Here is a 27,713-nt window from a genome sequence, read left to right on the forward strand (position 1 = left end):
GAGAGAGAGAGAGAGAGAGAGAGAGAGAGAGAGAGGGAGAGAGAGAGAGAGAAAGAGATGGATGTCCAAAGGGAGGTAATTCCGATATTCACAAATTGTTATAATATTTGTAGCATAAATTTGTCATGAGGTCTAAATTTTATTCAGGTTCTAATGTTTATAAAATAATCAAACACGGAATTCTAACTTCTAAGGCACTAACTTCACCTAGGCAAACCCAGTTTACGGTTTCTTTAACCTTCGTTAGATCTTTTTATTATTATAACATCTATATGAATAAATACAAAACAAAACTTAATTTAATAATGCAATGTACTTATGTCACTACATTACCTAAAAAAAAGTCATCACTGATTTGGTGTGTTGAGAATTTTTTTTGGGGGGGGGGGGGTCTTTCCGGAATTCAAATCAAGTTTGGTTCGAGTTTTGATTAATACCAGAACGCTCTTCGGATTGCGTCGTTTATTTTACACCATCGGAAAGGTAAAAGACCGAGACTCGAAACGCATGTTGTTTTGTCAATTTGTGACCTGCGAAATTGTCTATTGAATTGTAAAATTTAGGTTGTGTATTAAAAAATACCTGACCAGGAGACGGGAGGAGAACGACGAAAAAGATACGATATGGGACGTACGTATCACATATTTGTTGCACGGAGGCACTTTTTAAATGTTTGTAACTGTACCTAATGTGCTTAGAGGAAATTCGGAACAAGTCTCAGCGTAGCATAAGGAGTTGCATTATATGCTGAAGTTTGATTTGATTCATTTGATTCATTGCGTATCGTCACTACAAATCATTGAAGTGTATGATGGCCTAATTGATGGTCATTAAATTGATAAAACGAATATACTAGCTGTAATGATTGTTATGTACAGTAACGACTCAAATTATGCAACTCCAAATCACTATCAGCACTGCCCCCTAATCAGGTTGGTCACTGTCCATCGATTGAAGTTTTGACACCCACTGTTTAGTCTGTAGATACTCCTCTTTCTTGAAGAAATAAATATTTCATCAGCTCCAATTGTGTTTTTTCTCCACTTGTATGCAAGAAAACAAATTAGAGAAGAAAGAGGTCATGTTGCATGTTGTTTTGTGAATAAAGTTAATCTTTTGGTGAAAAAAAAAAACATGTTAATAATTTTCAGCTTCCTTAATGTTTGAAGAAAAAAAATGAATTGCAAGAGTGCAAAATTTATGCATTTATTTTTTTTTTAAAAGAAGGTTTATGAAGTACACATGCCAGAGTAAGCTAGTGTACTTGCCCTGTTGTTTAACATCATTATAATGAGTATTTCTTAAGCGTAATACAAAATGAACTACAATTACTTTCTGTTTGGTTATTTATATCCAGTTCACCTTACTAATTTGATATTGTCAATATAAGATATCAACAATGTCTATACAATATCGTTTTTACATCATGTGCATTCATTTGTAATCATTTTTATGGTAACGCTGTGACATCATGATGTTGACAATATTGGTAAGACTTGGTGATGTTTTTGGAAGAGTCAATAATTCTCATTAATCTTTTATTTATAGGAATATACAAAGACAATATTACTTAACATTACTAATACTTAACATGTCTCTAAAACAAGTTTAAAGGGAATATTGCAGTAAATGCACTACAGTAATATCAGAACCATGATGTTATGAATGGTTAATTAATTTATATAACTCTTTATATTATTTTCCAAATCATTTATTTTCTGATATACTTTAAATATTTGATATATTTTTAGGGTTTTTATTCTCAACTGTAAACTTGGTTTGGAAAACTTTCCCTAGACATTACTGTGCTGCTCAGGCTGCTAAAAGTAACCTTAGCCAACTACGAAAGAAAACGGGTATACCACTGAAGAATTGCAGAGCTGCACTTGAGAAATTTGACAACAACCTAGAGGAGGTTCCTTTTAACAATATTAATTCTTTGAAATAATTTTATTTTGCTTTTGTCATTTATACATGCTATTTGTATCGTGAAAACAAAGACATCTATTGATTTTGTGTATTTTAAATATTTTAAGAAAATTAATTTCCATAACTTTCACTGGAAAACTTCATGGTTAAGATTTAAATGACAACATGAACTTGAAGTAATGTCTCTAGTATTACATAAGAATTAGGAATTTTGAAAGTAGATACATTTATTTTTTTCGCAATATTTGTACAGGCAGAAAAATGGTTGATAGAACAAGCACAGAAAGAAGGTTGGGCCAAAGCAGACAAGTTACAGTCCCGCCCGATGTCCCAGGGGTTGGTGGGGGTTTTGCAGTCCAGAGCAGGAGCCACCATGGTTGAGGTATCTAATCAAAGCTTCAGGTTTTTGTAAGATATTTTTTTCAGGCTTACTCATTATTATGCCCCAGCCATGACTGTTTCAGTGCCTAAAGTGTGACCACTTTGGACCCTTGTTTAGGCTTGTGCTTATAGATAATGAGATATTTTTGTTATTGTAGAGTCCTTTTTGTTTTTAATTTAGTCCTATTATCTAATCATTAGAAAAAACTCGAAAAACCTAGTATGCTTTATGCTGTACATATTTTTTGAATACAAATGCACTACTATTATGCCAAAATAGTTCGAAGTTGATTGATATAAAGACATATTGAATGGAAGCAGTTTGATAACCATTGATATTTTACTCAGTTTAGACAACCCTGTAATCTGATCGATGAATCTTGTTTTATTGGACTGATTTAGGTGAACTGTGAGACAGACTTTGTGGCCAGGAATGAGAAGTTCCAGGAATTGGTGTACCGCCTCACCACTGCCTGTCACGACAACCTACAGCAGGATACAAATAAGGTTCAAAATCAGAGGGACTTCCTTCCTTTATTTTGATTAGAACACTACTGCTCTTGTTTATGAGTTATTGTTGTAAGCATTTGTTAACCAACACTTTCAGGATGCTTTGTGTTTTTAGTTAGTGTTTTGATGTAGATTGTCAAGGATTATAGTCTGTACAGGAAGAAAGAGGATCCAAACTAATAGAGAGCAAATATATATCGAAATTGGAACACAAAGAGAAAAAATATTATGGTTACAAAATTTAAAGGGGGGAGGAGGAGTTGAGATAAAAAAAAGTTTCATATTTAAAAGATAAACTTCAACTACAGCTTTTTCTTATGTACAAATGCTACAGTTAAATATCGATCATTTGTGCCATGTCAGTTAGATATCTAATGCCTGACAATAGAAAATTTTCTGTGCTACAGTAAAATTCTTTGCTCTTTAAGCTATTGCTGCCACTTTAAGTATTACTGTAACTTCTCTTTTGGGAGATAGAATTATTATAATAAACTTTAAAACTTTGCTAATGTTTAACTCAGCATTGGGTTTTGTTAGTCAGTAGGACAACATTCCATTGAATGAAGTTCATGCTCAACTGAAAATGAAGTTCATGCTTATGGAGCTACAGTGAGTATTTTCAAAGATAGTGAACTTTTATAACTTTTCAGAAATTCCTACAACATGATGCTGTAAATGACTTGCCCTATGAGGACAAAAAAATGTCTGATGCCGTAGCTTTGGAGGTTGGTACCATTGGTGAAAACATGCGCCTACGCCGGGCTATATTCCTTCCTAAATTAGAGGGACAGTTTCTGAACTCGTATGTTCATAACTCAGGTGAGAACAAATCATGTACCAACTTTTTGTTATGCAAATATATTATTTTTATATTTATTATTTATTATTAGGGCCCCGCAAGGATTTGCGGGTGCCCTATAGTAATCACTCTGTCCGTCCGTCCTTCTGTCCGTCCGTCTGTCACTCTTCCGTCCACAAATTTCGTGTTTTTTTCTAATAACTTTTTTTATGGTTGCCCAATCAAGTTCTAATTTGGTATGGTAGTTCAGTAGGCAGAAATACATATTTTGATGCTAAGTTTGGTTCTCTATGTCTTCTGGTTTGGAGCTGGGGTGGTGGGGTAGATTCCTAACTATGCATAAGAATGAATGGGCAAAGAGAGATAACTGCTGAGAATGAATGGGCAAAGAGAGATAACTGCTGAGAATGTTACCATTGTATACATGGAAGGCTGTGCAATATTTGTCCTTTGGGATTAATTAACCTTCCACACTATTTTATTTTTTAATTATTTATTTCATTTTTTTTCTACCTTAATGCTGTTAATTTTAACAGGTAATCAGATAATAACCCCATTCTGTCATTTCTGAAAAAAAAATCTTATTGTAAATTTAGAAGAAAAGGATGAGAGAGCAGAACAATTAATCCCCTGGGATTAATTATCTTGCCTGCTGCAGAAAATTTAGAGGCTTATCTCTATCTGTCATATCGAGATTAATGAACACCTTTGTCTGCACTGATGTTTGTTTTGAAGCAAATTAAACTCTCATTCCATGAGCTGCACCCTAATAGTTTTACCGCTGTTTAAAGGATGGTATTTGATAAAGAATATATTTCATTCTAGTCCAAATACTGAGATTAATTATCTTGCCTGTTTCAGAAAATCTAAGGTCCATCTTTATCTGTTCTATGTATTACTGTACACATGTGTCTGCAAGTGATTTTTGTTTGAAGTTGAGGCAAAGCCTAGGTTTTTTTAACAAATTTTATTTCATCCAATGTTAACCTCCTTTATCCCATGGATATGACTCATTGGATATTTTTTTGATATCCCACAGTTGTGACTTTACAACGGGATTTGCATAGGCATAATGAAGTAAAATAATGTAGAGTTTTATAAACAGTGTAAACATTGATTGTGGTGTATAAAACATGGGATAAATAGAATCTCATATGATTTGTAGTATAATATGATTTTTATCCAACTTGTGTGTTTTATCTCCTCACTAAGGCTCAAGAAAAAAACACTTTAATTGTTGGATGAAAATCATATCCAACTCCAAATCATGAGATCCTATTATTGCAGTTCTTTACATCTTATGCTGGGCATTTATTTTTCATCGTTGTTAATATAAAGAGGATGGAATTCAAAGTTCTTTTCACTTCTCTATAGTTATTGTCATAGCGGGGCCCTTCCTGACTGGTCAGTTTTCTAGTTTATATTATTTTTATATTTTTATAGAAAAAGTCATAAAATGTATCAAAATATGACTTATATTACACAAGTAGTAATTTAAATGATTCGATGTTGTCAATTTTTCATGCTTTATATGTACAAGAGCGGTTAAAAATTATTGTGTTCCAAAATTTGGAAATACGGTAATCTTAATATTTGGAGCTATAAGAATTAATAATAATGGTGCAGAATGAATGTTTTTTGTTTATTCTTGTCAAGAGTTTCAAATTTGAAAGAAAAAATGTGTTAAACTGAGGTCGCAATGATCTTTTCAGAGCGTTTTAGAGTAAATTTCTAAATATTGTTTTAAGCCAGAGTCATTAATGAATACTAACACTACATGTATATAAAATCCTGTTGTACAATTGCACTGGACAAATGCACATTTTCTAATGTAAAAGCCAAATTCTATGATCTTTAAAATTTCCAGAGTTGAGAGTTATCAAACCTTGCTAAGGAATGAACATTGTTCACTCCTATCTGAGTACCATAATGTAGTTGCTAACTGTATCAAAGAGGCACAACTTGTGAGGGATTAGTTGGAAATTGTAAACCTCTAAGACATCAACAAGTTTTACTAGCATTAAAAACGTTCTCATATATTTCTTCCTTGTAGACAAGAAGGTGGTTATTAATGACTGTCACCTGGGAAGGTTTGGGACTCTACTGAGTGTACAGCATACATCAGGAACAGATTCAGAGGAGTCCATAGAAACAGTCACCAAAGGTCTCTGCCAACATATAATTGCTTCTTCTCCCTTAAGTATAGGAAACCCAGCGGACAAGCCTTCTACCAACACACAGGAAGAGACCCAGCTTCTGTTCCAGGAGTACGCGCTGGACGAGGAAGTGACAGTGAAGGAAATTTTGGACGAGAACGACCTGACAGTGACCGACTTTGTTAGATTTGAGTGTGGGGAATTACTACCAGAGGAAAAAGATTGAATAATTTTTCCGTTGATTATTATACTCAGTTTGGAATTATTTTTATGAATTGTAACAGAACATCAGGAATGGATTATGAGGTTTCTTGTTATTTGTCCTTTGACTATTATGCGAGTACTGATACTAATGTATATAATCCAATTATCATTAGTACATGTACTTAACTGGTAAAACCTCAGTCAATTTTGATTTAGTTTAGCTGCTCTAAATCAATTTTTAATCAGAGATTGAACCTGTTTTGTGGAGGTGTTATCTTCTACTAGTCCTGGGTTGTATTTACTGTATGTCTAAAGCTATATATTCTATAATAATTGTGTATTAATATACATGTAGTGGTAAATGTGTCTGATTTCCAACACTCTTACTAGTTATACAGCATGTAAAGCTTTGTTAAATTGGAGTAGTTATTCCTACTGCAGCTTCAGACAAGCAGTATATTGCTTTGAATGAGTTTGGTTTGAAAAAAGGACTATAAATAATTTATGAAAATTTTATAGGAATTTTGTAGCTGGGTTTCATATTCATCCGATTTGAGTCATAATGCTGTGAAACCTGTCCAAATGGTGTAAAAATCTATAGCTCATATTATTAGTTTAACAATTTCATTGTTTCTTCAGTTCAAACAATTTTATGACAGCAATTTCAATGCATTTGAAATAAAAAATGTATCATTTAATAATAATGTAACAATTCATGATTACATGTTATTTGAAACTGAATTGTATCGTATCTCATGTGTTGATTCATGGACAAAACACAATCATGACATAAAATTGGTGTTTTAATTAATAATTAATTGACATTGTACTAGATAATAAACTGATGCAGTGAACATGCTGGATTTATGTAGTGAATTATGCCTATGCATCTGAGAGTAAGACAAGGTTTATCTTTGTTCAGATTATGATGTAACAAGAACCACAGATGTCTTGTTGACAACCTCAGCACCAAAACAACTTCCGTTTCTCTGGTCGCACTGGTCCACGGCGAGGAAGGAACAAGTTGGTAGCAGGAGCTTTCATACCTCCTCAGTGCGAGATAAAAACCTTACGCACACTGACAGTAGCGGCAAAGCAAAAATGGTTGATGTCGGCGACAAAGAAAACTCGGTCAGAACTGCAGTGGCCTGTGCATCTATTTATTTGGGAGAAGAGGCGTTCTATTTAGTCGATGCAAACAAAACCAAGAAAGGGGATGTTCTCTCTGTGGCTCAGTTAGCAGGGATAATGGCTGCCAAGAAAACTGGAGAGCTAGTGCCACTATGTCATAACATTGGACTGAGTAAAGTATCAGTGGACCTGACACTGTACAAACACAACTACTCTGTTTATATTGAATGTGAGGCTAAAACTGTAGGAAAGACTGGGGTAGAGATGGAGGCCATTACTGGTGCCTCTATGGCAGCTATCACAGTATATGATATGTGTAAGGCTGTCAATAGGGAAATGGTGATATCTAACATAAGGTTGCTTAGTAAGAAAGGGGGGGAAAGTGGAGAGTACCAGTTTGTTCCTGAATAAAATCTTCTTACTCTAAAAAACAAATTGGTTATTAGTCATTGACGGAGAGGCGGCAATAAAAGCGTGTTGTTTGCTGAAAAATTGAATAACGCACGTTAGCGTTGTCTGAATAAAAGCGAAATCATAAAAATATACTATTCAAAGCATATTTTTATTCATGGTATTTTATTTTAAAAGTATAGAGAATCGGATTAAACGGTGTCGGCTCGATAAGGCTGTCCTACAACCGTTTTTAACCGGTATAGCAGCAAACGGTTAACCGTTGGTGCTTAAGCGAAATAGAGAACGATTTTTTTTTCGTGGTAATCAAAATGCAAGTTTTATTTATGTTGAAATCCATGATATTTTCTGAACAAAACTAAATGTTGTTTATAGTGTTCCATGAACCTAAGAACTAGGTTACGGAAGTGTATTAGTGCCCACTGAGAAACTTATCGTAATATCAAAAAGACTATTAAAGTTGTGATCTCAAGATTAACGTTGGAAATCCAAGATTAAAGTACGACATTCCAACTTTAAAGTAAGAATGGGTTAAAAAAAAATTCAAAAACGTTGCACCAATACGCTTTCGTACTACGTATGGGAATACAATATGAATATGTGTCAACATATAGTAGTAAAGCAGCCACTAAAACTGTTGGCGCTCAAGTGACGCGAATGATCGCAATTTTTACGCAATGGTAATCAACTACGCTTGCGCGGAAATCTATCTGGGAATGACGCATCTCCAGAGTTTGAGCGAATTATAATCCGTTTTATTGCGTTCTCACAGCGACCACAACAAGCTTTACTACGGTTAACGGGCTCCTTTGTCGTCACTATCGCGTCTATTAGCGTTGTCAACGCGCTGGAATCACCGTGTTGCGTTGTTAGCTCTGCCGTTGCTCGTCACGATGAACGAATTAGCAACTGACAAAAAATTCCCGTTTTTATATCCTATAGAAAGGACCATATTGTGCGCGCAGTAAGCGCTTTGTACACACCGTGAAGCGTAAGATGACAACTTCTAACATGTGATGAACGCACGGTCGGAGCTCAGTCAATCGCCGTCTAGAATTACATGGAAACCCAGAATCATGCCAGGACGCCGTAACATTTTCATTGCGTTAAAAAAATCAAATAAAACTGCACAATTTTACTGCGACACCACTGCGGTTTAAAAATTATAGCAAGTTCTGATTGCTCTTTGCAGCAGGAGTGTAAAGGGCTTTTAGCAATCGCTGTACATACTCGTACATTTTAAAAGTTCATGGGGATAGATTTGAATATCTTAAGTGTTGTGAAATGTGCGCAAGAAATTTACATAATAACCATATGAAATACCTGTGCCATATTTTAGATATCTTTTGATGTGATATTCATGACAGCTCAAAAAAGGAATGAACTGTAAGGGTGATTGTAAAGACATTGAGAAAACGGTTACTCTTGATTTGTTTTGTAAAACAAAATGCGTGCATTGTAGGTCTGTTACAAAAAGGAGTCGAAACATTGTTCTAAGCGTAAACAATCTTCGGTTCCGACTTTTACACATTTTCCAGAATCAAAATATGAGGATGTGCGAAGAGTAGTGGATGAAAAGAGAATACCATGATGGCCTTTGTTTCTAAAGTCTAATCAAAAAATCGTTTGGAGAAAAAGGGTGATATATAGATGGCATGGTAAGGTTGGGGCAATACTTTAATTATCTCCCCTTTTTCAAATTATTTTTATTTAACCCCATCAACCGCACAGGTTAAATCTAGTACATACATAACAACAATACAAGTAAGGTTGTATTGTAATACATCCTTCTGTCTATGAAGCTGCACATTTCTAAGGTAGAGGATATATAGAGCATGCGTACGGATTGGCTTTCTGTTCAGTAACCATCAGCTTTAGATTAATGATTCATAATACACCGGTATGTTTCAATCTAGAGGTTTAATTGGTTTTTTACTGTCCATTTATGTATTTTTGGAAATAAATGGAAACGAGTCTTTTGGGGGAGATTAAACATACAGTTGATGAATACAACTGCATATTAACAGGCTATTAGTTATGCACGTTGCGCACGAGTAGACTAATTTTGTTGGATTGAAAGGGGAAGGGGGGGGGTCTAAGGTACCTTAGATGGTGAGAAAATTAGCACTGATACTTTAACTTAAAGTTAACATGATCCTTATCAAAACATTTGTAACTTATGCATAAACTGGCGAGGAAAAAAGCCACTGCATGTATTCCTTTGCTGAGGACAGTATCGTAATGTATACATATAGTCAGTGTTTGTTTCATTGCAACCAAGAAGTAATCAAAGTACTGAAGAACTGACGGGAGTTGATTTTGTCGATGTTTATTTATTTTAAAATCAATGATATGTTATTTTGTATGACAAGTACATGTATATTCTAATTTGAATTACGCACATTTTTATAATATGAATTTTTGGACTTTTTCGACAAGAATGTCGAGAAACCCCGATATGAATAATGTTAAATAATATTTAAAGATAAAATTAATTCAATCAAACTATGTATCAGTGATAGAAATATTTCTCGAAAATTATATGGATCCAAGCAATATTGAACTCTGTTCTCGTTCAACCAAACGCTCGGCTGACACCGTAAATCTCCGACAAGGATTTACGGAGAAAGCCGAGCGTCGAGTTGATCGAGACTATATTGAACTCTGGCGTTGGAATACATACCTGTACGACTACAAAAAATATTTAAATTGTTCGTACCATTTAAAATCTGACTATTTTCAAGGTGTTTATAAATAAGTTTCCTTGAAAAACAATGCTTTAGCATACATTACATAGAATTCACCAATTATTTTCAAGAACTAAGTCTTGTCAGCAGCAATGATTTGTGCTGAGGTCCAAACACTGTTTCACTTTCGGTTTGTCTGAGTAACTGCATAGGAGAGTTGATTAAAATCAACTCCCAAAAATTGCCCCTCGGAATGAACTAAGACCAGAATCACAGTCAAGCGACAGCATGTTCACACCAGCACTAGGGTCCTGGAACCAATATCTTACATATATTCATATCATGTAATAATGCATTTGACAAGTTATTGTATCCACCATTATGGGATAGAAAGAAAATCAATGGATGTCCAAAATGGAAATCATTGTTTTATTCAGCAATTATTCCGTAGAATATAAAAACATTTACAAAAACACGCAAAAAACACATCACAAATTAAGTGTATGCATATGCTATGAGTAAATCTGTTATTAAAAATATTTATGTTTCAAGTCGAGATTTTCCATCTGTTTGTTGCCTGATATATAATTTAAGCATTTAGCGTAACTTGAATATTCGATGTACGTAGAATATTCAATGTACCGAGGTTAATCTATAAATCTACTGAGTATTTTTTTTTTTACAATCAAAGGCTGTATCATCATATTATAATTACAATTTTTCCTACAATTTCATGAACATTATGTTCCCGAAGACCAACGCTATTTGACGATGATGTCATCAAAGCATGGTCATCTGTAGACGACGAACATTGTATCAACGCATTTTATAACTCCTTGTCATTATGGTACATGTAATACAAATTAAAAAAAAACAACCGGTTAACGTTTTTTTTTAAACCTTTGATTTTATGAAATACTTGAAAAATAATAATTTGGAAGTTAACAGTTCAGTCAGAGGCGAAAATACTGTTTTACGACCGGCATTTTCATTGAGTCACTTAAAATCAAGATGTCGGACACCTTGTAAAACTGTTGATTTTATTTGTCGTACTTGCGTCAGAGGGCTCTCCCCAGACACAGTGGTCATTGTGTCGGTGACCCGTTATCATTAGCCGCGACATAATTACACGTGTAAAGTTTCCTTGTCATAGCAGGTCATGCACAGGTACAGTTAATAAAGTAAAACATGTTATAATTACGCAATAACAAGACTGAGTCTACGCGAGGCACAACAAGGGGAAATATATATACATATATAATATTTTTATTAATATAATATTGTATATAAATACACATTTTAAAAAACCAAAAACATTGTTCCTTCTTCATTTTAAAATCCAACTTGATCATACCTTAGCTTTGACTAATAGTGGACCGAAAGAGCAAAATGGTTTGGAACGCAAAAAGGTATAGCAGAGGTACCATTACCCATATGGGGCCAGGGTTTATAAACGAATGACATTTCCTCGGAGGTCGCTTTTCTGGTCTGTCTGCCCTATAGTAAATATGACTTTTTCAGTGTTTGTACTGTGTAGTTTATTGGGAACAGCCCTTAGTCAAATGCCAAGTCAAGGGCTTATTGGAAATAATGGACAATCGTTTGGAATGGGCATGCCTGGGTTTGGGCCTATGAGCGGATTCATTGATTTCGATATCGATCACCCATTGTCGGACGTGGACAGCTCAGTTCTTGCCCAACGTTTTATGAACCAGGGATCCTCCTCGGGGTTTCTAGGACAAGAAATGGTTGGACCGTCATTTGGAGCACAACAGAGTAGTGCAGGACAACAACAGGGATTTTCAGGACAACAAGGATTTTCTGGACAACAAGGATTTTCAGGACAACAGCAATCTTTTGACGGGCATCAAGGGTTTTCCGGATCAGTTTCTGTGGGTTCTTCAGCGTCTAGCAGAGGTCAAATCAGCTTGAACCCAAGAGCTGACACGAACTCTAGAGATTCATTTTTGACATCATTCCGAGGACAAAACTCAGGCTCTCAGGCACTCTCAGATATTGTAGGAAGATCTTCGACTAGAACACTTGGCAGGAGCGGAGGTGTCAGCCAGCCCCAGTTCTCTAACAGAGGATCTCGTCTCCAAACCACTCGACTGAACATACGCCAACAGCCACAAAGGTCTGTCGTCGACTCCAGGAGGAGTGGATTCGGCTCACGAAACCTCGGAGCATCATCTCGGAGAGTCTCTCTAGGATCTCGTGGCATTCACCAAAGAGGGCTGATCGCATGAGCCAAAACTCCACGATCCACGTGATAGTCAGAGATAAAGTATATAATTTTTTTGTAACCCAAGTATGTCTTAGCCATTTTTAACTGAGACATTCAAGTTTCTCACGAATGACAGAGCTGAGGAAAACATGTTTTCTCACACACTATTTGTGCAAAATTTGCCGAAGGACGAGGGGCGTTTACATGTACATATGTGTTTTACAGATTTGAGTTCCTTCGGGACTGATTTCCAATCGTTTTAACTGCTTTAGAAATGAACGTGTACTTAATTATTAATTATACAAGCTGAATATGATTAACTAGTTATTTGAAACTGGTGATCTTTAATGCAATCAGTCGATTGATTTCTTTGTACTAAGTGTTGCGTGCTCGCATGTGTGATTGCCATATTTATTTTTGTAGAAACGAAATAGCCTTGTGATTATTTATTAGTTTATTTATATGCTATATTTTATCATGCTTGTTTTAAAGCTTAATAATCATATAATTAAAACAAACAAAAATTTTTTGTGGTCTTTTATAAAAAGCAAAGTTTAAGTAAGGGGATGTTGTTTTGTCTAATAGACACCAATGGGGATAGTAATGAATTAATCATTGCCGAAATAATTCAACTTTAATGTTTATTCTTTGTGTTGCGAGTTCTTATGCAGCGATACTTATGCTATTAAATAGTATGTTTATTTTAAATTATCTGGACATACATGTAGATCATCGTTAGAAAATACCGACTTTTTATCAAAACAAATATTTATTATATTTTGTTTTTATGTCTTTAAAATGTATAATTGTATATCATAAAAGAATTAAAATACACTGGTTGTAAAGCTGTCATTTTGTGATCATTGAGAGAGAGAGAGAGAGAGAGAGAGAGAGAGAGAGAGAGAGAGAGAGAGAGAGAGAGAGAGAGAGAGAGAGAATGTTATTCATATTTTTTCAAATCTATCTAGAAGCTGTCTGACTGAAGATCAATTATGAATCATTATCGACGTCCTATACCAAAATTGAATTCTTAAGCGACAAGATTCTACAGTTTTTAGTTAATGAAATAATTAACATTTACACAATGATTTTTTTCTTCAGAAAATGTAGTTAAATGCACATTCATAATTTCATTAAAGGGGTTTTCCCCTATTAAAATGAAACTCAAATAGAGCTAAAATTTCGAATATATATTTAGGCGGGTAAAGTATGTAAGAAAATCCGAAAACGATTAGAGAACTTCTTCAGTCTGTGTATGAACACTTTTGGTATCATAAGGGATTTATGTATACGAATAACGTCTTCATAAACATAGGAAAGGGTAACTGTCCTAAATTCTTGTTTTTTTTATCGCTTAATCATTGAAAGGAAAAATTGTGAATTGAAGAATTAACAATTTTTGCCTTTAGTTTGTATATAGTATAATGAATTAGATTTTATTTATTCTACATGTATCAGGGCAATGTTCGAGGGATATTGAAAAATGTAGACATAACACCATGGCGTACTGATGGACCCGATACTAAATAAACTATTATACAGTTGTGTTCTCTGTTTCCATTTTCTTTCTGACGAAAACTAAATTCCCTAGGAAAAAAAGGAATAAAAACCATAAATCGCTGAACATAGAGATTTAATTTGGAAATCAGATAGAAAATGTCTCAAAGGATGCTTGCAAGCAAAATGAATACATATAGCTTTTATGGATATTTGTCATGCTTAATTATTCAGATCCCTGTTGGCCCTGGCGTCTCGCAGGGTGTCAAAATGTTGTTATAAATGAATAAATCGGGACCTGGTTAGCTTACAATTCAGATATCTATTGACAAAGCATTTGCATAAGAGTTCTGCGGGGAGGGGTCGGGGGCCCAATACCTTAAAGCTATATCTCCAATAAATAAGCCCGGGGGAGGTCTTTTTAAATAGCAATTAAATCTGCTTTCTGATTTTTCCTTAATTTTTTAATAGATCGAAGCCGACAATTTTTTATACACATAAAAGCATGCTGGAAGGGTTTCGTATTGAAGTCATGGGGGATTTTTCAACGATATTGTTAATCTGAATAAATCAGGATTTTGTGCTATTTCTTCCTTGATGAATTGTTCCTTCTTCTAATAAATATTTGTATAAGATTCACAATCGCTTTGATCGCATCGTTTCGTTTTGATATTTAACTCCCAGGGATATTGCTAGACTAATCATAATATTCATAGTTCATTCCATTTTCAAGAGTTTGAAGCCCTTTTGTTAATGCCTACTCTGTGTAATAAAAATAAACACAAAATACCGTAATATTTATAAGTTTGAAGCGAAAATCATCGAATGGAAAAAGTAATGATGTCTTCTATATAGTATATAACACTAAAAAAATCAGAAGAAAGACATACCAAAAAAAAAACCAAACATCCAAAAACCTGGATTTCAAAATCGGCGTTAGGAAAAGGTATCTACCTACTAGTATACATGTACATGTATGACTAAAAAAAAATATAAAATGCACCAATAGAAGAAATAATGTTTGAAAATCAGTACATTTTGCTTACTCATAATTTCTAGCTACACTGACTAGCATCTGTATCTTGGACCAAATATTATGGTGAACTATTGAACTGTTTCTCTTATAAATGTTGCATTTATTTCAGGATTAAACAGGAAACATATCCCTGTGATTTAGGATTTGGTTAATCATGATGACTTCACTCGGTTTTGTGGTTGGTTTCTAGGTGCCGCCGGAGATCGACCTTTCTCTGGAAATTTCGGCCACATCTGTCGCACCGGAAAGGCTTAAATCCCGTGTGTTTTCGGCTGTGTGTGATAAGGTTGGATGACTGACTAAAGGCCTTTCCACACACGTTACATTTGTGGGGCTTTTCACCTGTAAAACAAAATACCAATAATCTAACGATCATAAGTCGAAAAACTGTCTTTTTGCATATTGATTATACAATATACAATAGATACTGTACATAATATCTTAAAGTCTTGAAAGTGAACCAAATGTTGAATTGAACATTAAGTACATCCTGTATAAACACAGTTAAAAATTAAATATTTATTATATTACTTTCCACGTCTTTTATCTATGAGCATTTTATAGATATTTTGTATGAAAAATATGAATTTTTGTCTTTTTCTAAACACTATTGTTTTTATGAAAATTATAATTTCGCTTTGATTTGCGATGATATATATTTTTTTCAACATTTAATTAAGGGATGTCTTTTATACCATTGAATTGATAGGCATGTTCATCGTCGTTTGATAAAGCTTAATACATGTTTGGCGTTAATAAAATTTCAAGGCAGGATGGAGTACAATAGTGCTACCTGTGTGGATAAAGGTGTGCTTCTTCATGTCTGACTTTTGGTGAAATCTTTTGCCGCAATACTGGCACGGATATGGCCTAGTATCGCTGTGTATCAACATGTGTGTGTTTAAGGTAGACGATCTTTTGAACGCCTTGCCGCATTCTGGACACCGAAACGCTCGGTGGAAATCAGTCATGTCCTGTAGAGTGGAATCCAACAGCATTTGTCGCTCTGTCCAAGAGGGAGATGGCTGAGACGAATCATCGTCTGTTTCCAAGACAGGCTGAGAAATGGAATTCTGGGAACGGAAGTCAAGAAATGGGGTCAGAAGGTGACACCGGAAGCAGTTACAGTAGTCAGATACTCGCCCATCGGATTCGAATAGGAACAACTGTTTTGGAATCGAGTGAAGTAATTCCGAACAAGTTCGGTAATCAAGCTGGTGATTTCTTCTTTCCAGTGTTGTTAAGTAATGACGAAATAAGGTATGGAAGGTCAATCCTTTCGTATCTGCAATTCGTAAAATATAACTTGGTAAAATCATGTGTTCTAAGTTAGATAAATATGAGAGGTTATTAAATTCAACTGCAGTGTTAGGTTCCGATATTATCAATATCAAATTTTAAAGAATATTTCCCTTGCCCTTCATTTTTCAGAAATTTAATAAAAGGAGAGACACGAATGCACAATGAAATGGAATCAACACGCTACTGCTATCGGATTTGACACCACCGATTGAAAATATTCGATTTGCATGTTTGGGGTACAACAATCGCTGACCGTCTAGTAACAATCCGGTCCTAAGAGAAATACCAGCAAGATTTACCATAGCTGAAAAAGGAGCCGTTGTGATTGTATCACCCTTTCCAACGATCGGCGCAGCGGCCAAACTACAGCGAATCTCGCCGCCAGGGGATTCCAAATCTCGCGCAGTTATTACCCAGGTGACCGGAAGTTTATCGAAAGTAGACAACATTAACGGGAACCGTGATGTAACGTTCCGAAGGAGATGTTGTCATTACAGGCATTCATTGTTATAACTGTCATATCTAACGATAAGGTTATACAACGATGCAGGACTGGTATAACTCCAAGGGGCCATGCAGGGCTAATTAAGTTCCCAATTAAGCAAAAAACGCGAGAAATGATGGTGAGCAACACGAAAGCCGAAGATAGATCTTCAGCGGTAGAACATTCGAATGGCCACCCCGGGAATGTTTAATTATTTACTGCAATAAAAAATGATTGAACCCCTCTGTCTGTTAGGTTTTGGTTCTTTGATATCTTTAATAAATTTTGTTTCATCAGCATAACTTAACAACCCAGGATGAAAATATTGATATCGTCTGACATTTGATGCGCACAATCAGCGCCACCAATCTTTTTCTTAAGCCCGAATTCATGTACATCATATTTCCATGATTTATTTTGGATGTAATAATTGATAAAAAAATCAGACTATTTCTATATCACGGTTATTTTTCTAACTATAGTAAGAGATTTGTTTGAATTATATATGTGGTAGTTGATGCCAAATTTTTAAGTTAAATAAATTTGAAAAGATTCACGTGCAGTTAAAAGTGGGCTACAAAATGTTCATAAAAATGTTTTTAAAGCAATAAGTGCATATTTAATTTAGTACTATGAATTTTGATAAAAACTATTGTAAAATTATCAGAGACTGAACTAAAATGACACGAATGCCTTCATTAAAATCATAAAGAAATAAGGTAAAAACATAATCTGATTTTTAAGTTTTAATGTAAAATAGTTTATTTTTTGGTAAGGATTAAAGTATATGAAATCCTTTTAATTTGCTATTATGGCGTTGTTTGAGGAGTTATAGTTTTAATTTGCTATTATGGCGTTGTTTAGGAGTTAAGGCGAGAGTCACTGAATTACCGTCATGTGTCGCCGTATCTGTTTTGTCTTCTTGTTCTTTGGCTTCTTCTGAAAATTAAAAAAAAAACAAACAAATTTTTAACATAGATGACATACACAGTCACTGTGTTTAACAATAAGATGTGATGAGTAGTGCTTTTTTTTTTTTTTTTTTTTTTTTTATCAAACTACGTATGTAGTTAGAATCTGACAACAATGCAATGATTCGGTCTGGTAGATGCTTGCCTGATGCTTTCTTTTTTGAATTGCAATTCATCCATTCAAAATTAAACACATATTCCTATAGAAACAATTAGAATTGCTTCATTCCTCGGCATTTGTATTGTTTGTCGGTCACAGCTAGTGTTTTTAATGACTTTGCAACATTTCGGAAAGATAAATGCATTTGGCTGCTTTATTTTCACCAAAAATAAAAGAAAAAAGATGAAAAGGCATATATTCATACAAAAGTCATGGTTTGTTTTCAGAAGAAAGCTGTGTAAGGAAGTGATTTATCGAGAGAGAAAAGCCTGCTCTTAAATAAACAAACTATGTCGTGACTTTAACGGTATCCCCGAGGGATTACCAATGGAGAAAGACCTCTATTGAATTCTACAGGAAACAACGCTATATAAATTAAATATTAACCATTGCGATAATTCATATGTGAAAAAAGAACTGGAATCATGTTTTATTCAAAGTGAACTCTCTTCAAAAGGGCCACTGGAGAATGGTTTATAATTGCAGATTTGTTTGTTACAGATTCCATTTCTAATTGCATGATGGGCAATTTGTGTTAAAACAAAATGCCTTCATGTATAATTATGCACCGACTGATTCGCTTCAATTAACATCAACACTCTAAACTATCTGAGATTAATGTAAATACCACATTAAAGTAAATGTTTTGAAAAACTCAAATTCTATTTCTGCATAAACATATAATTCGAGTTTAATTTCAGTAGCACGAAAACGTGATAATCTTTTAATGAATACATCACATAGAAAAAGCTTCTAGATGGTCCATTACTAATTGATACGTTAATAGGCAACACTCTCTTATTAATAAGTAGTGTGCATTTAACAGATTTTAAGCGGAATAAAATTATCAAAAGTATTGCATTGTAATGTACTGAAGAATGTATATCAGGTGTCCCGGGAATTAAACGCCATCACCAGGGCATTTATTGTTGCGATAATTACATTATTCTACTTTCCACTTTCGTATGTCAGCAATTTCTTGTTTGTCAATGCACATTACGATATTTATGATTTTTAGGGCTATATTTTTGTAATACTTTTTATTCAATCGATGCCAAAATACATATTACATCGAGTTAAATCAATCACTACAAGACAAAATTGAAATCTTACATCTTTATCTTAGAAATATGAAAAGAGCCATTAAAGAAAACTATGCGCCGTTTTAATCATGGCTTTTGTGCCCTATACAACAAAAAGAAATGTAATCAAAAGCCCTTAAGCTATCTTTAATTGATTTGCAACAAATATTTTTACGTTAAAACCCGTGTTTATTAAAACTAACGTGTTCATTAAAAATTAACTATTCGGTGAACTCGCCAAGACCAGCTCCGTCACTATGATGTAAACTTACATAACTAAACAACATATCGTTTATTCATAGGAAAGAACTGAATTTCAGCCGTCGGAATAGTAAATATTTTATGAAACAAACACTAGGTTCTCCTCACTGCTGATCATTTCACTTTATGTATTGTGTAATATGATCACATACAAACATATAGCAGATTTCGTTGCAATCTGAACAAGATTTGGCAATGTAAACGGACTTTCTCACCAGCAGATCGCAGAGTATAGAGATATAATGAATTCTGATATATAAATATATAGAGAGAAATGAATTCTGAGTAGTTTTAGCCCGATACAAGTAAACTAAGAACAAATTAAATTTGTAAATTGTTATATGAATCATTCATATAAACAAACAAAAAACCCAATAAAAACAACAACAAAAAACCATACAAAGCAACAGCAAAACGCGTTTAAAGGCTTATTTATTAGGAACAAAATTTGCATTGTATTCGTATAAGTATCTGAAAATGAAATATAGAATTAAGTGAAAATGTTATTTAAGAAATTTTGAAACACCTCTTTCGAAATATGCTCTCTACCTAGATTGCTAAATTTACAAGGACTATTGGTTTTCCCCATGTAGAAAATATGATCGTTCGTGCCTGGACTTTCTTCTTTGATCTTTGTAATAAACATTTAAAATATACAACCACAATTTCAATCTCGACACATCTATTCGGATCACCATAATAATACTTTTTAATTTTAATAAATATACCTACAGAAAAATTACGCAATTGTACATGTATTTATTTCTTTGGTTGTCCTACCAAATATACAAACCAATTAACAGTTACTTTAAAAGATTTTTATAAGAAAATATTTAAAATTATTTTGTATCCATCGTTTCAGTAATGAGTTTTTCTGGTTAACCTATAAATTCTTTTAAACAGAATAACTTTTGGAACCATATTTAAATTATCTTACTATGATCAACGGAAGCTAGATTTGTTTCTTCATTAAGGATGTAAAAAAATTTGTTAGAGTAGAATACAGTTAAACATTTTTATCAAACATCAAAGAAGTTATTAAAAAGGATAAGAACATACCTATGGCGATGGCTGTGCGCACCTCTTTTTCTCGACTCTCTCTCGAAGGAATCCATCTTTTGGAATTTTTTACCATAAAAGATTTCGGCATTTTTTAAAAATAAATAATTAGAAAACCGATATACACTTGTTGAAATCGTAAATCTGCAAACCGAAACGGTCTGGAAGCAAATGATTCAATGCGCTAGGAAGCTCCACCTATAGGCCAAATCTGGAATCAATGAGGGACCGTTATTGCGAATAACAACGGTCTGTTTCGCATGATTTGTTAGCATCTGGGATGGTGAATTCACGGGGGACACCGAACAAAGTTGGCAGACATCGGATCAACTCGACTTGTAATCAAGTAAGCCTGGCAAGATATGGACATAATAGATACGTGATTTGCTTTTGCAAAACAAATCCAACGAACTATTTATCAATTATTAATGATAGTTTGGCTAATATGCCAAAAAGGTCGCGTTCTACATGTTTCGAGTACGTAAGTTTTTTTCAATAAAACCTTTTAACGAATCTATAGCTGATTCCTACTTTTCAATAAATAAATAAAATGTCATAAACTAAAACGGAGCAACTGAGCCCAGTTTATAAATTATCCATCAAATATTTTATCAAGGTACATGTATTTTGTATTAGAAAGTATAAATAAATCAAAGCATCACATCGACAAGCGTGTTCGATTTCGAAGCAACATTTCTATAGAGTTTGGATTCGACAATGGAATAACGAGTTTGCTTGAAATGTGAGATTCTATGTGCTATATATTACCTGGGACCCGTTTCTCAAAAAGGCCTACGTCCAGGCGTGAGCTTTGTATCAACCTCTAATGATAAAACGCCGATTAATGATTCAAATATCATTAAGCGTTGCAATTGCAACCCCTATATAATGCTATAAATTCTTGCATTAACAGTTGACAATATCAACCACTAATGATAAATCGCCGCCTATATAATGATACAATTTTATCATTAAGCCTCGCAAATGCAAAGCAGACCTAACGCTTAGTGAAACAAGCAAAAAGCTACAAGGTCAACCCCTAATGATACAAACATTTATATCATTAAGCGTTGCAATTGCACTCTTATTGATATAATAATATAAATATGTGTAGAGCACTGATTTGCAATGAACGTACGACTTGTTGTGAATGTCTTTAATATCTATGGTGGTTATAATAAAAGTTAAGTAAACGTTATAAACACATATAGAACTCAATGAAAATCGCATTTTTTATCATTTATAGAACTCCCCCCCCCCCCCCCCCCCACCTAATAATACCGGTAATGTATTATGATGGTACTGTACATGTCTACATCCACGTGTATATGCGCCCTCTTTTGACTTAAGCTAAAATCTTTAGTAAAGATATATTGAGCATAACATTCTTTTAAAACAAATACAATGATGCATGAATGCCATTAAAATGCGTTAGTCTGATTAAAATATTAATATTGAAAAATATTTGAACAGTAATTCCATAAAACAATAATTTAAGTAGTAGAACATCTTTACGTAGAGATAGGTTAAAGCAGTTTTTTTTTATTTTATGAACCCAGGTTTTCAAAATAGCATTTTTTATCCCTAAGAGAATGATTAGAGATGTAATTATTTTATACCCGTTAAATGATAGCATCAGTGATATATTTAAACCCAATATGTATGTTTTAAACCTCTTTATCTAAAAATGCTGGGGAAAGTTACGAAAAGGCGATCTATAATATATATAACAAACTTGCTTTCATTTTCAAAATTACAGTAGAAATGAGTGTCATATTCAGAAGTAAAATATTGTCCCCAATATTGTCCCCAAGCCCTTTAATTTGAAATAAACTATATCAACAGACTTAATTTGTAATAAATGATTAGATTATATAAGTCTGACAAAGTCAGTTGGCATTCGATAAGGTCAAATCATGGCTAAAATAATTATCTAAATTCCGTTCCTCTACGATACGCTATACAATCTTGTATAGCGTATCGTAGAGGAGCAGAATTACAAGTCTAATTTTAATTAGATTGCAAAGCTATTAACTTTAAAACTGAGAGTAGCCCCCCCCCCTCCCCCTCCCCCTCCCATTTAAAAGATAAACTTCATTTTAAGAGACAGCCCTGATTGATAGCCAAAACATTTGTAAACTGGTTCATAGCATTAAATTGTTATCACTGTGTAATGCACTTTAAAATTTGCGGCATACTCTAAAACCTGGCCTGGCCTGGCTTGGCCCCATTGGCCTGGCCTGGCCTCATTTTTGGCCTCAAAATTGGTCTGGCCCCAAATTTTGGCCTGGCCTCAAAAATTGAAATTCAATATCAACCTTTTCTGTCCCCAATCTGCTACATTGAGGTCAGATTCATTGCCTATCCTGTCGTTTAACATTTCACATGTCTAATTTAATTAATGACATTTGTGAACGACTGCAACATTACATCCTTCGATAAATTGACTCAGTGATGTTCATTAATCATCACCTCCTGATTATAGAGTAGAGTTTCATGTATGTGTTGCCTGTATATTTAGTAAATAATTGTTCTCCAATGGGGAATTGTCATTATCAGAATTTGAACAAAGCAGAACATTTCGTGATTTTTGATGTTGGTTAGAATAAACAAATATTGGCCTCTTCCATTAATTTTTTCTCAAACAAGTCGTTGGTAAAAGAAGAGTTACATAGATATTGTCCGATACTGAGACCAGTTTGATCTAAATACATTGCAAAAACATGCCATGGTTATACAATGGGGCAAAATCACATTCTTAAGTTCTTAAGAATTTAAATCAGACTGAATAAAAATCTGTTAGAATTGATTACTCAACATACTTGTAGTTATAGATATATATTGTTAGTACTATATTTTCAATTGTAACTATTATTTTTAATAGACTATCACTTTAAGACACTAAAGCCATCAAAAGGAATGTTTAATGTGCATTGAAAATAAATCAATAAAAAAATCAATAAAAACATCAAATATGTAAAGAAAATATAAAAATAAATTTGAGGCCAACACTTTTGGAAGAGGCCAAATTTTGAGGCCAGGCCAAAATTTGGGGCCAAGCCAATTTTGAGGCCAAAAGTGAGGCCAGGCCAACTTTGAGGCCAGGCAAATGGGGCCATGCCAGGCCAGGCCAGGTTTTAGAGTATGCCAAAATTTGCAGTTTGTTTACATTACCTGTCAACACCGATCAAGTCCAAATTTCCCTACCCAGCAGATATTCAATATCAATCTTTTCTGTCGCTAATCCGCTACATTGGGGTCAGATTCATTGCCTATCCTATCATTTAACATTTCACACGGTCTAATTTAATTAATGGCATTTGTGAACAACTGCAACGTTGCATCCTCCGATAACTTGACTCAGCAATGATCATTAATCATCACCTCCTGTTTTCATGTATGTGTTGCTTGTATATTTAGGAAACAATGGGGAATTGTCATTATCAAAATTTGAACAAAGCAAAACATTGTGTGACCTTTGGTATTGGTTAGAACAAATATTTGCCTCTTCCAATATTTTTTTCTCAAACAAGTCGTTAGTAAAAGATGAGTTACATAGATTTTGTCTGATCCTGAGAGCAGTTTGATCTAAATACATTGCAAAGACATGCCATGGTTATACAATGGCAGGGCAAAAATCACATTTGTAAGTTCTTAAGAATTTCAAACAGGCTGAATAAAAATCAATTAGAATGGATTACTCAACATACCTTTAGTCAAAAATATACATTGTTAGTACTATATTTTCAATTGTACCTATTATTTACAAAAGACTACCACTATAAGACACAAAAGTCACCAAGTAAGATGTTCAATATGGATTGAAAATAAATCAATAAAAATCATCAAATATGTAAAGAAAAGATAAAAATAAATTTGAGGCCAAAAATTTTTGTAGAGGCCAAATTTGAGGCCAGGCAAATTTTTGAGGCCAGGCCAAAATTTGGGGCCAAGCCAATTTTGATGCCAAAAGTGAGGCCAGGCCAACTTTGAGGCCAGGCCAGGCCAATGGGGCCAAGCCAGGCCAGGCCGGGTTTTAGAGTATGCCACAAATGTTTTGGATATCAATCAGGTCAGTCTCTTAAAATGATGTTTAAATTTTAAATGGGAGATGGGAGTGGCAACTTAATCGCTTTAGTATTGGCAAAATCTATTCCTTATAATAAGTAAGGTCATCTTGTCATATATATATATTTACATGTATCTCACTATTACGAGCGACAACACATTCGAATTATTTCGAGATACAAGACACTATAAAACAAAAATTCTGTTTATCGGCGATGAAAGAGTAGACTCGATATTGTTCATGAATTATACTTGCATTGACAATTTTCCCCATCTACAAACTATTTGATATGAAATTGCATCACCCAGAATAAATGATGAAACCAGAATTATGAAAAGTTTACTCAACTGTTAGGCATTATAACCATGCTGAAGATAGCAGCCGATAACAGCAGCCATTAAGCCAGTAGAAGCTAACGGCAAATAAAGAAAATCATCAAAGTACTGAGAGTACTCGATCAGAAAAAATATTATACTTTATCATCGGCATGCTTTCATTAATATCAAGATGATTAATGCATCAATAATTTTTAGGAGCATTGACAACTTCGCAGGCAGTAAAGATCGCCTGGATAAGAAATATAAATGCGTCTTGTGATCAAAACCAAGGGAGATAAAAAACCCTCGAAACCACCTGGTGGTATCCGTTCAGCCCAAATTTGAGACCTGAAAATAATAGCCCTATAGATCTCCTGCACCGCCCTGTAATTCGTTTGATGTACACTTTAAAGAAAAGGGGATAACGGCCCACCATTTACCACAATATCGTTGTGAAAAGTTAAAAAAATGACAAAGTTCAAATGACCTAAATGGACACATTTAGATTGGTAAAGGACTAAGTGCGGTTTTATGCAATTTTTGCCCCCCAAAATCAAAGTTTTAGAAAGAGCTTTAAAATAAGGTGAAAGATAGTTAAAATCATATTGGAAATAAAGGTGTAAAAGGTTATCACCACAGTGACGTCATAATGTAGAAATGACGTCATGAATATTGCATTATGTTGATAAATTGATGTTTTGTAGCAAAATATGGGTGTTTTCCGATGGTTATTCGACTGGGAAACATCGAGCGCAGGCTTGCTCAAGTACCATTTTTTAGTATAATATGTATAACTATCTGAAGAAAAACATATGTTAAAATCGCACTTGAGCAGACCTGCGCTCTATACTTCCGAATGCAAAATATAGAGCAAAAATGAGAATATCTTCATTTGTTTGCAAATTTGCGGGAATTAGGTCATTTAGGTGACGTCATAGATAAACAGGGAGTGAGCAATGATGACTAAAATCATTATTAAAGTTATAGGCATCCTCTCTACAATGATTTGTGAAGATTTCATTTTTATACGATACTATTTAAAAATTGGCTGAAATCGGGGGGAGATATTTGACCATACCGCACTATGTCCTTTGCCGATGCAATTGTAAAATCGCGATAAAATAATTTATAAAAGTTTAGCAAGCTGTGCATAAGATTTGTTGACCAAAAATAGTTTTATATTTCATATTGCACGATTGTATCTGAAACAAAATGATTAAAGAATACCAAAAGACATTGTTTTCTACTCAGTTATCCCTAAGTACTAGAAATTAACAATGAAAAATGACATATTTGCACTTTATTTTCCATTCATAGTCTACCAAACTTCGTGACTGGAATTTGACCTAATAAAAATAGTGATAGATTATACAAACAGCTAAGATTAGATATAGAAACAAAGGAAACACATATCTAAGGTTATACAATTTTATATCACCTTAGCCGAAAGCTCAAATGAGTTTTTCTGATAAACATTTGTCTTCTTTTAATTTTGTCGTAGTCATCGTTGTTGTTGTCGTCGTTTTAAACTTTTTGAATTTACGTCTTCCCTTACAGAATCACTAGGTCAATTTTAACCAACTTTGCACAGATCACTTTTTACCTTTTTACCAAGAACCGGTTGAAACTTATGTGTAAACATCTCTATGTTGTTTTGATTCTAGTTTGTTCAAATCTTGGCCACCAAGGAGTAGGATGGGGCATCAACGGATGATCAATATTTTACATATTTGTAAAGTGTTGCACAAATGAGCGATGTGACCCCTGGGCCTCTAATTTCGTGAACTTGTGGTGTTTAAAAAATGGTAAAAAAGTAAAAAAGCTGTTGAAAAAAGTTTGGTTTCTTATATAAAATGTCTTTAAAAAGTCAATTTTGTGCTGAAATTTTTTTTATCAGATAGCCACCCCCCCCCCCAAAAAAAAACACGCATAAAAAAATAAATTTTGAAGATTAAATATAGAAGACTTTATCTTTACCATGCATAGCTTCATTCTGAAAGTGCATGAAACCCCCTCACATTGATTAAGAAAATAAAAACAAGATACGCGTGGACCACATCGCATACCTAAGTTCATAAAGCACTGGCAAGAACACGAAAATACACTGCTAAATAAAAGAATTACGTATATTATTCTATTTCAACACAAAACATGTAGGACACTGATCACGTGAATATCATTGTTTTGCTGCTTTGATTTGCTAACTCTGTTAAAATTACTGATTTGATTTTATGATGCTTTGATGTATTTTATCTATGACATCAAACATGATTTGTTAGATTCCACCGTACTTTACGGCTCTTAAGTAGTCATTGTCACAAATACTGTTTTAGAGAGACTGCAGTAATCGGGATTTATTTTATTTGCTCGTAACAGAGAAACATTTTAAAAATCTAAAAAGAGGATAGGTGCACTGCATATCACAGTATCCCCCATTCAATAGTAAGAAAGAGTTCGTGAATTTTAAAGTGCACACCCTCGCAGAAAAAAAAAGATTTTTTGATGTTGCATTTTATGAATTTAAGAGTCTAAAACGGTAATTTTGAAGTATGTATTTTAATGAGTTTTTTGGGCTCATCATAAATCAAAGCCAATGTTCTGACTGATTTTAAGTATATTGCTTTCTATTGAAATTTTATCAAATTTGACTTTAAAGTCAGTATATTCAGTTTTTAAGCAGGAAAAAAAAACTTATTTTGTCAAAAAATTAATAATTTCAGTAAAAACAAGGTAAAAGAGTGGCAATGATATTAGTATATTTTGCGAAGGACATTCTAGTGTCTTTACCTTTGAAAAATAACAAATATCTATTAAGTAATTAAGTAATAAATGAGTTCCATCATCCTGTTCCTTCTTAACTGAATTTGATTTAGTGGCTCTAACGAAGAAAAATAACACCCCTAATGCAATATATTATATTGAACAATATTGTAGAATATGATATGATGTTGTGTTGAATCATGTGATACGATATTGTAGAATATGAAATTGTATTATATCATATGATACAATATTGTATCATATGAAACGATATTGTATA

General features: G+C 33.8%; 2 protein-coding genes and 1 long non-coding RNA gene across 3 annotated transcripts; 2 read left to right on the forward strand and 1 right to left on the reverse strand.

Annotated features, from left to right (window-relative positions):
- Positions 1-468: 468 nt before the first annotated feature.
- LOC105328271 (uncharacterized) lies at positions 469-7,536 on the forward strand. The gene is made up of 7 exons (XM_011429054.4): positions 469-630; positions 1,752-1,915; positions 2,183-2,311; positions 2,713-2,817; positions 3,471-3,639; positions 5,673-5,783; positions 6,902-7,536. Exons 1-7 carry the CDS (start codon positions 624-626, stop codon positions 7,519-7,521), a joined length of 1,305 nt encoding a protein of 434 aa, XP_011427356.3. The 5' UTR covers positions 469-623; the 3' UTR covers positions 7,522-7,536.
- A 669-nt stretch (positions 7,537-8,205) lies between these two features.
- Positions 8,206-12,938, forward strand: LOC105324365 (uncharacterized). Its single transcript, XR_010710732.1, has 2 exons — positions 8,206-9,179; positions 11,568-12,938. It is a non-coding gene; the product is annotated as an uncharacterized lncRNA (long non-coding RNA).
- A 368-nt stretch (positions 12,939-13,306) lies between these two features.
- On the reverse strand, positions 13,307-20,510 carry LOC105324364 (uncharacterized). Its single transcript, XM_011423425.4, has 4 exons — positions 20,288-20,510; positions 17,646-17,693; positions 15,762-16,253; positions 13,307-15,310 (listed from the first exon to the last, which is right to left on the reverse strand). Exons 1-4 carry the CDS (start codon positions 20,376-20,378, stop codon positions 15,132-15,134), a joined length of 810 nt encoding a protein of 269 aa, XP_011421727.3. The 5' UTR covers positions 20,379-20,510; the 3' UTR covers positions 13,307-15,131.
- Positions 20,511-27,713: the final 7,203 nt, after the last annotated feature.

This window comes from Magallana gigas, chromosome 2, assembly GCF_963853765.1.
Source record: "Magallana gigas chromosome 2, xbMagGiga1.1, whole genome shotgun sequence".
NCBI lineage: Eukaryota > Metazoa > Mollusca > Bivalvia > Ostreida > Ostreidae > Magallana > Magallana gigas.

Coding starts and splice junctions, on each gene's coding strand:
- LOC105328271 (XM_011429054.4), top strand. Junction 2,818..3,470: donor TACAGCAGGATACAAATAAG/GTTCAAAATCAG, acceptor ATAACTTTTCAG/AAATTCCTACAACATGATGC. Junction 3,640..5,672: donor CTCGTATGTTCATAACTCAG/GTGAGAACAAAT, acceptor TCTTCCTTGTAG/ACAAGAAGGTGGTTATTAAT.
- LOC105324364 (XM_011423425.4), bottom strand. CDS start 20,378: ATGCCGAAATCTTTTATGGTAAAAAATTCCAAAAGATGGATTCCTTCG. Junction 17,694..20,287: donor GCGCACAGCCATCGCCATAG/GTATGTTCTTAT, acceptor TTTAATTTTCAG/AAGAAGCCAAAGAACAAGAA. Junction 16,254..17,645: donor AGATACGGCGACACATGACG/GTAATTCAGTGA, acceptor TACGAATTGCAG/ATACGAAAGGATTGACCTTC.